This window comes from Garra rufa, chromosome 14 (genome assembly GCF_049309525.1).
Source record: "Garra rufa chromosome 14, GarRuf1.0, whole genome shotgun sequence".
Classification (NCBI taxonomy): Eukaryota; Metazoa; Chordata; class Actinopteri; order Cypriniformes; family Cyprinidae; genus Garra; species Garra rufa.
In genome coordinates, this window is record NC_133374.1 from 11,545,886 (window position 1) to 11,559,756 (window position 13,871).

The 13,871-nt window shown below is 39.6% G+C and overlaps 2 protein-coding genes across 5 annotated transcripts in view; one reads left to right on the plus strand and one right to left on the minus strand.

The window, feature by feature from the left end:
* Positions 1-9,549, plus strand: slc25a29l (solute carrier family 25 member 29-like). 4 transcript variants are annotated; one of them, XR_012338364.1, is made up of 5 exons: positions 1-452; positions 1,033-1,076; positions 2,586-2,669; positions 4,053-4,892; positions 9,442-9,549. XR_012338364.1 is itself a non-coding variant. In XM_073817188.1 (4 exons), exons 1-4 carry the CDS (start codon positions 419-421, stop codon positions 4,797-4,799), a joined length of 909 nt encoding a protein of 302 aa, XP_073673289.1. In that variant the 5' UTR covers positions 2-418; the 3' UTR covers positions 4,800-6,517. The 4 variants fall into 4 exon arrangements, 3 of the variants coding, with proteins under 3 accessions (XP_073673289.1, XP_073673290.1, XP_073673291.1); XM_073817188.1 differs by lacking the exon at positions 9,442-9,549 and having other exon boundaries at positions 2-452; positions 4,053-6,517; XM_073817189.1 differs by lacking the exons at positions 1-452; positions 1,033-1,076; positions 9,442-9,549 and adding an exon at positions 2,363-2,405 and having other exon boundaries at positions 4,053-6,517.
* The window catches only part of LOC141285344 (Fanconi anemia group M protein-like), a 25,118-nt gene continuing 19,073 nt past the window's right edge, over positions 7,827-13,871 (minus strand). The window contains 8 exon segments of the mRNA XM_073818364.1: positions 7,827-8,176; positions 8,251-8,542; positions 9,439-9,754; positions 10,306-10,728; positions 10,869-10,975; positions 12,432-12,585; positions 12,659-12,766; positions 12,848-12,919. Of these exon segments, the coding sequence (XP_073674465.1) occupies positions 8,065-8,176; positions 8,251-8,542; positions 9,439-9,754; positions 10,306-10,728; positions 10,869-10,975; positions 12,432-12,585; positions 12,659-12,766; positions 12,848-12,919 (1,584 nt within the window). The 3' untranslated portion in view covers positions 7,827-8,064.

Consider the following 13,871-nt stretch of genomic DNA (forward strand, 5'->3'; position numbering starts at 1 on the left):
TTTTTCTACTTATTATTATAAATTATTATTATTATTATATAATTACTGTTTAACTTGCATCTTATTTCAAAGCTGAAGCTCTTGTGTACAGTAAAACACTGACAGATCCACACAAACCGCTGCTGCTGTTCTCTCTTTTCCTCAACAGTGTCTGCAAGCACAGACATGAAGGTGTGAGCCTTGATGATGATGATGACGGGGGTGTTTCTTCATCCTGGAGCTTCTATTGGTCACAGACGGACTTTCCCCTTCATATCAACTTCATTCAGTAAAAATAGCGGCACAGAAGCAGCAGCTGCTCATGAGCGCAGACGTCCAGCCACTGACCAAACCACCGACTGCTGCTGGAGATCACAGCTCTTCACAGACACTCATCTTCATCATCATCATCATCATCATCATCAACACCGTCTGAGGAATGGCTCTGGACTTTGCCGCAGGATGTATTGGAGGTAAAACACTTCATTTGACCGACTGAAGATCATTAAACACTCAGTCAAGTAACACGCAGACAACTACAGTAGTTGCTGAAATAGAGAACAGCTGATAACTGATCACTGATAGACTGTCAGCTCACTGACATTTACACTCCTCCAACTAATATCCCACACCGGGAACCAGCAAATGTCACGGAATACTCTAATGTGACTAAAGAGGCAATAAACAATCATTCTGATTCTAAATGCATCTAAGCAGAGCTTCAAATCAGAACCGAAGCTCATTGAACGGGAATGATCTTGAGAAGCATAAGGACTTTCTCCAGAGGTTTGTGAGTTGTGCGGTCAGTAATGATGACTGTAATGTTCATGTCGATTGGTCAAACAGCTCTTGCCTCATGCACCAATGACGCAGGTGTTGCAGCGCTGCGCTTTCATTGGCACGGGTCAAGGCTGAAGAACTGACCTCAAACACCGCTCGCACTCATATCTCTAACACATTGCGTCAGTCGTTTGCGGGTCAAATATAACCGGCCTGACATCTTCCTAGTCGTGATGTTGGTCTTAAAACAGCACAATGTCATTCATGTTTCAGGTGCCGCAGGTGTGCTGGTCGGACATCCCTTTGATACGGTGAAGGTACGTCCGGTTTGACTAAACTACCACTGACTGAAAGGTTCTTTGAGGAACCAAAAATGGATCTTCTACACTCTTCAAAATAAAGGTTCTTTAGTTGCTTTGATGGTTCCATGGAGAACTTTAACATCCATGGAAACTTTCCACCACACAAAAGCTTCTCTACAGTAGAACAAAGCTCTTTAGATATGTAAAATGTTATTTAAAAAACGGTTCACTCAAGGTTCTTTGGGGAACCAAATTGGTCCTTCTATGGCAAAACCCCTTTTAGAAGCTTTATTTGTAAGAGTGAATCTGCTATTAAAGCTCATCATAAACACTGAGCGCATGTGCACAAACCCACTGTTCGTCTTACACTGTCATATGTTTGTCTGCTTCGTTTCTGCATTCACGGTTATCAAATCACCATCTATTCAATCGTACAATCTCTATTTAGGGTGCGAGTGTGCTTGTTAGTCCGAAACCGTGGTATAACGAGTACACTAGAGCCCTAAAGAGAGCAGCCTGGAAAATGAAGTGCAGCTGAAAAAAAAAGGTATATCGTTTTGCATGGTGAGAAAGTACCCTATCCTACAGAAAAGCCTTAAAACTGCTAGATCTGATTACTTTTCATCTCTTCTAGAAGAAAGCAAACACAACCCCAGGTATCTTAACACAGTGACTAAATTAACGAAAAATAAAGCATCAACAGTTGTTGACATTTCCCAACCGCACAACAGTAATGACTGAGTAAAGTATGAACTACTTTACTTCCAAGATCCATACTATTAGAGACAAAATTGTCACTATATGCAACTGTCAGCCACAGTATCACATCAGATAATGCACTACAGAACCCCTGAGGAACGGGCAATGCCAAAACTGATAGAAATCTTGAATGCAGTGCAAGTTACTTTTGATAAAATCAGCCACCGAATGCATAAATGCACATTAACACTGACCAATACATGTCTTTAGATGATAACCGGCACTAAAAGTCTTTCCAGCATGCTCAGATTGTATTGTGTTGAGTAATATGGCCTGTTATTGTCAATAATTGCATGCGTGTTTCTGTGATTGTGTCCGCTTTTCTAAAACTCAAAGTGTTTGCTGTACCTGAAGGCAAAGGGCAAGATACAGAAAGATCTGGTTCTGATCGAGTCCATCGCCTCCTCACGTGAGGTTGTGTATTAATCACATAATCAGCCGCTTGAGCCGTGATATCTCCCGTCTTGCCTTGGTGCCTTTGTTCTAATCGTAAGTTCTCAGCTGAAGGGTCTTTTACAGCAAAAGTATTGCTTTGTTGTAGATGAGAGTGAGGCGGTTTCACCGGCCGCACGGAGGGTTAATCTAGTAAGTAACGATCGGGTGCGTTCCTCTCTTTCCATTGGACTGGAATCTTATTGAATATGCTCAAACACTAGCAGCTGTAGATTCATGCACTTCTTTGTGATTTCTGCTTTTGTTTTACATCTCAATCATCACTTGTGGCCCGATTACAGCAGGTTTAATGGGAAAAACTCCATTTTCTAGGTGAGACTGCAGGTTCAAAGTGTGGACAAGCCCTTGTACCGTGGGACGTATCACTGCTTCCAGTCAATCGTCCGTCAGGAATCGGTGAGTTGGAAATGTTATGACAAATTTTTAAGAACATCTTTGTAACTATTGACGAAGGTCGGTTTTACACTGATCTTACAGCTGAAAACCATTTACTTCCACGGTTTCCAGGATGACCGACGAGACAAAAACAACTGATTTAATCAATCGTATAATCTTATTTCTTAATGGTTAATAATGGTTTTCTATTGGCATTCCTGGTTGTGTGAAGATTCTTTATCATCCATTGAACTTTTTAATTGGACAAAAGGTTCTTTAAGGTAGAAAAGGTTCTTTCGATCTTTAAAATGAAGAAAATGGTTCTTTAAATGAACCTTAATGCTTCTTTATGGGACCAAAAATGAATCTTTTAACGCTCTTAAAATTAAAAACTCTTTATTGGTGGTTTCATGAAGAACCTTTAATGCCCATATGTGACCCGGGACCACAAAACCAGTCATAAGGGTTAATTTTTGTGAAACTGAGGTTTATACATCTGAAAGCTGGATAAATAAGTTTTCCATTGATGTATGGTTTGTTAGGATAGGACAATATTTAGTTGAGATACTATTTGAAAATCTAGAATCTGAGGGTGCAAAACCGAAATATTAAGAAAATCGCCTTTAAAGTTGCCCAAATACAGTTCTTAGCAATGCATGTTACTAATCAAAAATTAAATTAAACATGATCTTTACTTAATATCCTTATGATTTTTGGCATAAAGGAAAAATCTATAATTTTGACACATACAATGTATTGAAGGCTATTGCTACAAATATACCGGTGCTCCTTAAGACTGGTTTTGTGCTCCAGGGTCACATATAATCTTTCCACTACATTAAAGGTTCTTTGTAACAGAAACATTTTTTTAGATTTGTAAAATGTTACTTATTTCAAAGAAATGTTAACTGAAAGGTTCTTCAAGTAATCATCAATGGTTCTCCTATGCCATCAGTGTCAACCCATCAGTCAACTCACTTTAAAAACAACGGTGGCAAACGTGTGTTTCACAGTGATGCCATATCAGAATGATTTTGGGTTCTCTTCAAAGAGCCATTATTTTTCTTAGTGTGAATATTTTTGCAAAAAGGTTGCATGGATGTTGAGGTTTATTCATGGAACCACCAATGCCAACAAAGCTTTATTTTTAAGAATGAATATTGATTTGAAGCCATTTGACGAGAAGTCCACGTTGCTGGATGTGGAGTGACTGAGATGTTTGACACGTGTGAGAGCCGCTCGAGCTCCTGGAAACACTTGAGACCCGATACGTCAGGAACGAGCACGCGGAGCTAAAATAGGAACGGGGAACATCTATATTTGTCCGCGGGTGGAGAGATCAGGGGTTTCGGGTTCTCAAGGCATTAACCCTTCACACTCTGTCTGTTTGTGGTTTGACTCCAGATGTTGGGCCTCTATAAGGGCATCGGCTCACCCATGATGGGCCTGACCTTCATCAACGCCATCGTGTTCGGCGTGCAGGGAAACGCCATGCGCAAGTTGGGCGCGGACACTCCTCTGCACCAGTTCCTGGCGGGCGCGGCGGCGGGACTCATCCAGTGCGTGATCTGCTGCCCCATGGAGCTGGCCAAGACCCGCATGCAGATGCAGGGAACGGGTGAGAAGAGCTCCTCCAGGAAGATGTACAAGAACTCTCTGGACTGTCTGGTCCGCATCTACCGGAGGGAAGGGTTCAGAGGAATAAACCGAGGAATGGTGACCACCGTCATCCGCGAGACGCCCGGCTTCGGCGTCTACTTCCTCACGTACGACACGCTGACGCGGGCGCTGGGCTGCAACGCCTACGACGACTACATCATCCCTAAACTGCTCCTGGCGGGCGGCATGTCGGGGATGGCGTCCTGGATGTCCACCTATCCCGTGGACGTCATCAAGTCCCGCCTCCAGGCGGACGGAGTGGGCGGAGCCAACAGGTACGACGGCATCGCAGACTGCGTTCGGCAGAGCTTGCGGCGGGAAGGATGGAGGGTTTTCACTCGAGGGCTGACGTCGACTCTCTTGAGAGCGTTTCCTGTTAACGCCACTACGTTCGCCACCGTCACGCTCTTCCTCATGTACATGCGCGAAGACGACGGAGGTTTGAAGGACTGCGAGTCCATGCAGCCCGATCTTCAGCACAGCAGCCTGTGACTCTAAGACCTGCAGACTTGAGATAGAACCACAGATTTGACACAGATCTGACTCGAGACTCTCGGATGATTCTGTCGAATAAAGAGAGAAAAGGTCAGTGAATGCAAAGGCTGAAGAACAACCTTATATTATCTTTACTATTTCATGTTTAATGGACCGTACCGCTGATTTAATGCAATGAATGAGTCTTCATTGGGTTTGAGGATTTTCCAGATCAGCGTCTGTGGAAACGTCTGACGCTGATGAAGGATGAGAAAATAACGTGCAAAAACTTTTCCTTTTTTTTTTTTCACTTTTTTAGGGGTGCGTCAGTGTGACTGGTAAAGACACAACTCTGAACCTTATTTATGTCTGAAATGGTGAATATTATGGAGCATACAGCTTCAAGGTCCTAAGCAGTGTTGGGGGTTACTGATTGCAAGTAACGCAAGTTACGTAATATTACTTTTTTGAAGTAACTAGTAAAGTAACGCATTACTTTGAGTTACTTTTTCAAATAAGTAACACCAGTTACTTTCCCCCCTCTTTTATTGATTAAAAGCTCTCCTGTCCTCATGCTGAGAGAAACTGTAAGATGTTACTTTAGTTCTAGAATAAATGTGAACATGCATTAATTCATCTCACTCACTAAAAACAAACACAGTGTTCTTCAAAATGAATAAAAACAGTGAAATTCAACACAAACCTGCAATAATTAAATATGGTAAATAGTGCAAATATCCTTTATGTATTTAATCCCATTTTATTAATCTTCTCTGATCCAATTCATCCATACTAATGAGCAAAAATGACTCAAGATAATCTAACATTTGTTTTCTTTTTTTATTGCTGAAGAGTTGACATTTGTTCTTCTGCGGTCTACTGTACAGACGGAGATTTACTTTTCTCTAAGCCTGAGGCTTTTGGTGTGAAAAGGCTTTTACATTTGACAAAAATACAACTTTTTATATTAAAAACAAACAAGCCCTGCCCAGATTTAAAAGGTAACGCAAAAGTAACGCATTACTTTCCATAAAAAGCAACTAAGTAACGTAATTAGTTACTTTAAGGAGTAACTCAATATTGTAATGCATTACTTTTAAAAGTAACTTGCCCAACACTGGTCACGGGTTTGATACCTAGAGAACGCAAAGCTGTAAAATGTACCTTGAATGCTATGTAAGTCGCATCTAACATGCATAAATGTAAATATTAGTACTTTAGAGAAGCAATATGTGATCTTGAAGCACAGTACTACTATGCACTTAGAAGAGCTAAATAAGGTACAAAGATGTCCTTTTAATGGTCCTGCATCAGTGGCAAGCTGTTGCAACCCTAAAAGTACAATTCTTGCACATTTTTTCCCAAAAATGCATGTAAAACTTTTGTTTTTGACAAGGTTTGACTTTTCATTTAAACATAAAAGAAAGATAATGTAAAAATCTCTCAGACCGCAAGATGATTGTTTAAGAAACAGTCACATGGTCTTACATGTTTACATAGATGCATTTTCTAATTGTTATTTAATCTTTACAAGCACCTTAAACATGACTAGTTCCTGACGTGACTGTAATTGATCTATTGCTGTAAATACGATATATTTGTGTTTGTTTTATGAATGTAAATAGTATGAGGGGTTTAGCTGATGACTGATCATCTGTTTTTGATTCAGGAAGCTCAAGGGAACATGTGTTACACACAGACCTTCTTCACTTTCAATAAACAATAAATTCAATAAATTCACTTTCTAACATTCAATAAATATGGAAACACATGTAAGAATATTTGTCTCTGGTTAAGTGTCTAAAGATGAACTTACAAACACTCACGTAAAGACATGGAGACTGGAACACACTAGACTAGGAGTCACACACTCGCTGACTTTGTTTTGCCTTTTTTGGCCATCAAACACTAAATGTCTTGAGGCTAGAATACACTACACAACTTTTCTTGATTTCCAGTCTAAATGAGTCAACACTAGATGCCCAAAGTCAGATTGTGTGCAGTTACAGTAGACATATGTGACCCTGGAGATACAAAACCAGTCTTAAGTAACAGGTATATTTGTAGAAATAGGCAACAATACATTGTATGGGTCAAAATTATTGATTTTTCTTTTATGCCAAAAATTATTAGGATATTAAGATCATGTTCCATGAAGATATTTTGTAAATTTTCTACTGTAAATATATCAAAACTTAATTTTTTAATAGAAATATGCATTGCTAAGAACTTCATTTGGACAACTTTAAAGGTTTTCTCAATGTTTGTATTTTTTGCACCTTCAGATTCTAGATTTTCAAACAGTTGTATCTCGGCCAAATATTGTCCTATCCTAACAAACCACACATCAATGGAAAGCTTATTTGACTGGTTTTGTGGTCCAGGGTACATATTTCATTTATCAAATTGCATAGTGCATGATGGACACAGAGCTGATTTTAGACACACACTGTGTTCATTTATCATGTCTTTGCCATTTTAATTTAAGAATTGCATGAGAGTGTTGTGTTCTGATCGACTTGAAAGTCTGGTATTTTGTGATTCACATGTTTCCTCGCACATGAGAAAAAATAAAAACGCACCCCCACCAACACTATCTGAAGGATAAAAATGTGTTTTTAACACCCTGTCTAATACAGTAATCACATGCACTGAATTAAGCTCCAAAAACAATGATATTTGATTTGATTATATAAATCAGCTCTCAATACTGAACATGTTTAATATCCTCCTCCAACTAGATGAAATCACAGTCTGAGGGTAAAAAACAAAGTGTCCATCATGCACTGCACAATTTTCTTTAAAAATTTGCGAACAGTGACTCAACAAAAGTGATGAAGTGTGGTGTATTCCAGCCTAGAGACAGAAGCAAACACAACAAACCAATTTACAGCCGTCATCAGCTGATGCTTTGATAATGGAGAGGAAGATCACAGAGGAACTGAGGCGTGATGGAGGTTGAGTGGAGAAGAGCAGCCTCTAGTGGCTCAAACCCAGAAACACACCTGATGATCTCAAACACACTGAAGGAGAAGAGAGATGAGCGATTATTAAAAGATAGAGCATTTTTATTTTTCAAAGTGGTCTCTGCTCACACAGAAACTCTTCGACCTGTAAACATAAATACTTCATGACGACTGCCGTAACGGCAACATTCATAATCTGATGCGCAGAACTTTCCTAAAACGAAAAACATTGACATCACGTGAAGAGATGATATAATCTTGATTATTTATAAAAAATAAATCCATATTTCATAATGCGTTAAAGTGCTGTGTGTAAGTTAGAGTTGGTTAGTCATGAGCGCTGAATCGCAGCTGTAGCGCAGACAGCGGTAAATGTCCTCCGCTCTGGAGCGGCTCACATGCGCAGACGCCTGCAGCTCCTCCACCGAACTGAAACACAACAGAAACGCGTCAGTCACGTTAATAAAGCACATCTGCGGTTAACGAGGGAATCTGGTGCGCACCTGTTGATCATGTGACTGACGGAGCTGAAGCGATGGCACATGTTGAGCGCGCTGACGTAGCTCACGTGTGGCAGGGTCAGGTAGAACTGGAGAGCCTGCTGCTGATGACCTTTGACCTCTAGGGGCACGCCGATCGCCTGACCTTTCCTGCGCTCCACCTGTGCGAGTTCAGACAGGATGGCGGCGGTGTCGTCTGGACCTTTGCTGACCAGCAGCCGGACCCCCGCCTTCACCAGCGCCGCCAGCGTCCCGTCGTAATAGCGGCTGCGCTGAAACACTCTCACCGTCTCACCTGAGAACAACAGACGGACGCAGACATCATGTGATCAGAATCAAACACTGCTGGAGAAAGTTACTTTTAAAAGTAATCTGATACAATATTGTGTTACCCCATAAAAAAGTAACTAATTACATTAGTTACTTTTTATGGAAAGTAATGTGTAACATTGCTTTTGTGTCTGGGCAGGGCTTGCTTGTTTGTTTTTAATATAAAAAGTTAGATTTTTAACAAATGTAAAAGCCCTTTCACGCAAGAGTGAAATGAATAAGCGTAAGGCCGAAGGAAAAGTAAATTCACGTCTGTACAGTAGAACTGTAGGAAAATCTTCAGGAATGAGAAAATGTTAGTTCATCTAAAGTTAGTTTTGCTTATTAGTCTGGATGAATTGGATCAACAAAGATCTCGGTTAACACAATGGGATTAAATACATAAAGGAAACAAAATGTAACTGGCGTTACTTTGAAAAAGTAACAGATATTTTCTTGTAAATAATTACTTAAAAAAAGTAATCTGATTACGTAACTTGCATTACTTGTAATGCATTGTCCACAAAACAATGGTCAGAAACACTAATGAATTCATTCATTTTAATGAAGCCAAAAGCTGTGTGCTTGTAAGAAACAAATCCATCAAGACAAGTCCATAATCCATAATAACACTTCCTCCAGTGATAAAGTCCATCTGCTGTTGTCTCTCACATCAAAATCCAGCCTCATATTTGTTTAGAGCTGTTTTGACTTGTAAACAGTGCTTGATCTGTGCAGATTTCTCTCTTGATTCAGACCAGACCACTTTTTCACTGGAGGAAGCGTTATTTGTTAAAAATTCATGGATTAAACATGTTTTTAGAGAATAGATATTAAATTTATTTTATGTTTTAAGTGCTCATCACTGTTTGTGGCTCTCACCAGGTTTGCTGCGGTCCTTCTCGACGATCAGACACACACGCTCGTATGTGGCCTGCAGCCGCTGGACTCTCTCCTGCAGTCGCTTGCGGTTGGGAGCGCTGGCGACCTCCGACTCGCTCTGGCGCTCCACGGCCATGCGGTCGCTCACGATGAAGTCTGAGCTGATCAGAGAGCAGATGTGAACCTGCAGGCCATGTCGCAGACGAAGACAGGACACGACCTCTGACCCCCCGCTGATGCAGCGGCCGTCCACTAGCACTCTCAGAGGAGCGTCTGCGTCTGGCGGGATCTGCATCTGCGCAGTCACTGTAGTCACCTGCAGACCGACCAAAAGAGCCTTCAGACACCTGAGATTGATTCACCATATGAGGAGGAGTTGAAATGGGGTGTAAATCAAATATTTAATCATATAGGGGTCGTACAAGGTGCTTAAAGTGCTTTGAATTTGACCGTTTGAAATTTAAGGCCTGGAAAACTTTTGAAAATAGCAATATTCCAGAAGAAATGCTTGAAAAGTGCTTGAGTTATTGAAAGACAATGCATCTATGAAATAACGGTTTAACGTTTACTTTTGACACAAAATTAAATGAGCGGGTTCGCAAATCATTTGATGTCGGGACTTTGGAGCTGGTTTGTGAATAATTTGATTCAGTCAAGAATTTAAGTCGCAAATCACAAATCATTTCGCATAGATTCAGACTTTTTGAGCGGGTTTGCGAATCATTTGATTCTTCAGAGCGAATCACTTCAAATCGTGGATTGCGAATCATTTGCCATAGATTCAGACTTCGGAGCGGGTTCACGAATGATTTCACGAATTGAATGAATCGTGATCCAATTCCTTATTTGAAATGTTGTGATTGTCACCTGTTTCTCCGGATGGAAGTCGAGCTCCTCCGACAGCGCCACCTGATCGCTGAGTCTCTGCCGCTTCCTGTCGTCCCTCTCCGTCAGTCTGGAGACGTTCTGGAGACACTGTGGCACTTTAAACACAGAGTCTGTCTGCTCTTTCTCCTCCTCCTCTTCCTCACTGGAGTCCTGGAGCCGGATGATCCTCGAGCGCTTGTTCTTCACGTTCCTCTCCGACTGGATTCCTCCGGTAGCGTTCGCCGCTCGAATCTGCCGGATCTGGACCCTGCGGCGCGTGGCGTACTGTTTCCTCCCGTCGACGTACGAGTCTTCATGGATCACCTCCACAGGCTCTTCCTCACTGACGCTCTCATCCTCCTCATCCTCACTCCCATTAACCACAAAGCTGTCCTCGCCGTACGTCTCGTCTTGTTCTGGGACCTGAAACAACAGCAGCACAAACACACTGAGTTTTCTTATTTAAAACTGACTGAATGACAAACCAAAACAATTTATTTGTGATGATATTTAGCAGCTGATATTTGAATATTAAGGTGTTCAATACAGTGACTCATGCTCACCTGTGAGAAAATATTCATGTTATGTTTGGGTTTATACGTCATTCGGACCCGGTTCTGAACCGCTGGACTCCTCACTGACTTCAGATAGAATGCCTGCATCTCAGAGTCTGATGATGAAAATTAAAATCAACCTTCTTTTTTTTTTTTTATCTGAGATGTAACCTTTAATACAGGGTGAGAATAAAAACATTTAAAGTATACAAAAGCATTTAAAAGTTTGAGGTCAGTCAGATTTTTAAATGTTTCTGAAAAATATCTCTTCTGCTCACCAAGGCTGCATTTATTTGATCAAAAAATACAGTACAAATTGTGAAATATTATTAGAATTTAAAACAAGTTTTCTGTGGAAGCCTGTTTCCACCACTGAATAAAAATAAAAAAAGGTTATTGTGACTTTTTATCTCACTTTTTCTCAGTGATACAAACTTTTTTTGTAACTTTTTTCTGCGAGATACAAACTCGCAATTCTGACCTTTTCTCTCAAAATTGTAAAATATAAACCCGCAATTCTGAGAAATAAAGTCAGTATTACGTGATAAAAACTTGCAACTACAACTTGCAATCTCACAATTCTGACTTTTTCTCGCAGTTTCAATTCTGAGAAACAGTCGCAATTGTATGATATAAACTCGCAATTCTGTGAACATATCAGTGTTTTCTTCTCAGAACTGGACTTAAGAACTCACAATTGGGAGTTTATGTTTCACGATTCTAAGAAAAAAAGTAAGAAACACGAAAAAGTATTTATTTCTCGCAATTGTTTATAACCTGCAATTCTGATTCTGATATCTCACAGTTCTAAGAAAAAAAAGTCAGTATTACGTGATATAAACTCGCAATTGCAAAAAAGTCAGAACTGTGAGATAAAAGGTCGCAGTTGCGAGCTATAAAGTCAGATGTGCAGCTATATCTCACAATTCTGAGAAAAAAAGTCGCAATTGTATGATATAAACTCACAATTCTGTGAACATATCAGTCTTTTCTCCTCAGAACTGGACTTTTTTCAATTCTGAGAAAAAAAGTCAGAATCACGAGATACAAAGTTGCAATTGCCATAAAAAAAGTCTTTATTTCTCGCAATTGTTTACAACCCACAATTCTGACTTCATAACTCACAGTTGTAAGAAAAAAAGTCAGAATTGCCGCAATTACCTTTTTCATTTTTTTTATTCATTGGCAGAAACAGGCTTCCATAAGTTTTCCATGTGAACATCTGTTAAAATGTCATTTATTTCTGTGATGCGCAGCTAAATTTTCAGCATCATTACTGCAGTCTTCAGTGTCACATGATCCTTCAGACATCATTCTAATATTTTGATTTGCTGCTCAACAAACATTTCTAATTATTATCAATGTTGAAAACAGTTGTGCAAACTATGATACATTTTATTTTTCATGATTCACAGATGAATGGAAAGTGCAAAGGGACAGCATTTATTTAAAACATAAATGTTTTTACTGTCACTTTTGATCAATTTCAAGCATTCGTGATGAATAAAATCTGAGTTATGAGCAGAGGTGTTTGTAGCAGTGGTGTTCAGATGGAGAATCAGCGAATCTCACCGTTCAGACCCTGTGAACATTGAGTCGTGTTCACCACAAACCCCTGCAGCGAGTGATTCTGTTCATCTCCATCTTCTTCATCTGATGAAACATCCTCATCTTCAGAGAGCTCAGCCTCCTCATCCAGAAACTGCCGTCCCTCTCGACGGACCTTCTAGAAAACACAAGAAATGAGGCGTGAGACGATAATCAAACAATCGGTATGTTTTTGTGGTCATGTGACGTACATGAGGCTTCCTGACGAGACACGGCTCCACGGCTCTGGGCTGAAGAAGGGAGACGTCCTGAAAATCCTCATCTGAGAGCTGGTCTCCGTGTCCGTCGCTGTCCTCCGACTGAAGAACAGACAGAGAGGGAATGAATCGACGGCTAAAACACATGAGCAGCGTGAGCAGATGAACCGTGAGCAGTCGTACCGTGTTTAACGCAGCCGTACGTTTACGACGGACTTGAACAGGAGAATCCACGTCACTGCAGATCTTTGACTGCTGCAGGAACACACACACACACACACACACACACACACACACACACACACACACACACACACACACACACACACACACACACACACACACACACACACACACACACACATGTTAAAGTACTACATGTGTGTTTTCCAGCACTTCTAGAATAAGCTCTAAAACTTACGGCTTCCATCTAAAGCTGTAAATGTCACACAAATATTGTAACATTGCATCAAACATTTGTAAACAAAGTACAATTTCCATCCCATGTGTTAAAAAGAAGAAAATCATAATTTCCTGGGAAACTGACGCAAGGTATTAATAATCAATTAATAAAAAGCTGCTGCTGTTGTTTTTCCTACATTATGAATAATTAATAATGTGCAGATGAAATGCAATAAATGCTGACATGTTATATTGCATTCAGATCAAGGCTGTTTTAATGAAGTAATACTAAACCATCAACAGCTTTCATTACTTAAAATAAACTTCAACTGAAATAATAAAATTATTATTTCAGCTAGTTTTCAAAGCAACATTTCTCATTTTTATTTAGTTTGTACTATAACTGAAAAAAATACTAAAAACAATACATACATATTAAAAAATGTTATATAAAAATAAATATATATATAAAATAATATATTTAACATATATAAAATAAACATATATAATAATAGACAGTATAAGATCAAAAGATTGGGATCAGGTAGATTTTGAATGCTTTTTAAAGGAGACTTTTCGGCTCATCTAGGCTGCATTTATTTGATTAAAAAAAATACAGAAAAAAATAATTTTGTAAAAATCTTAATGCAATTTAAAATAGTGGTTTTCTATTTGAATATACTTTAAAATCTAATTTATTTCTGTGTTGCAAAGTTATTATCAATATTGGAAAGTTGTGCTGCTTAGTATTTTATTTTTTTAAACCTGTGATACTTTCTTCAGGGTTCTTTGATAAATAAAACAT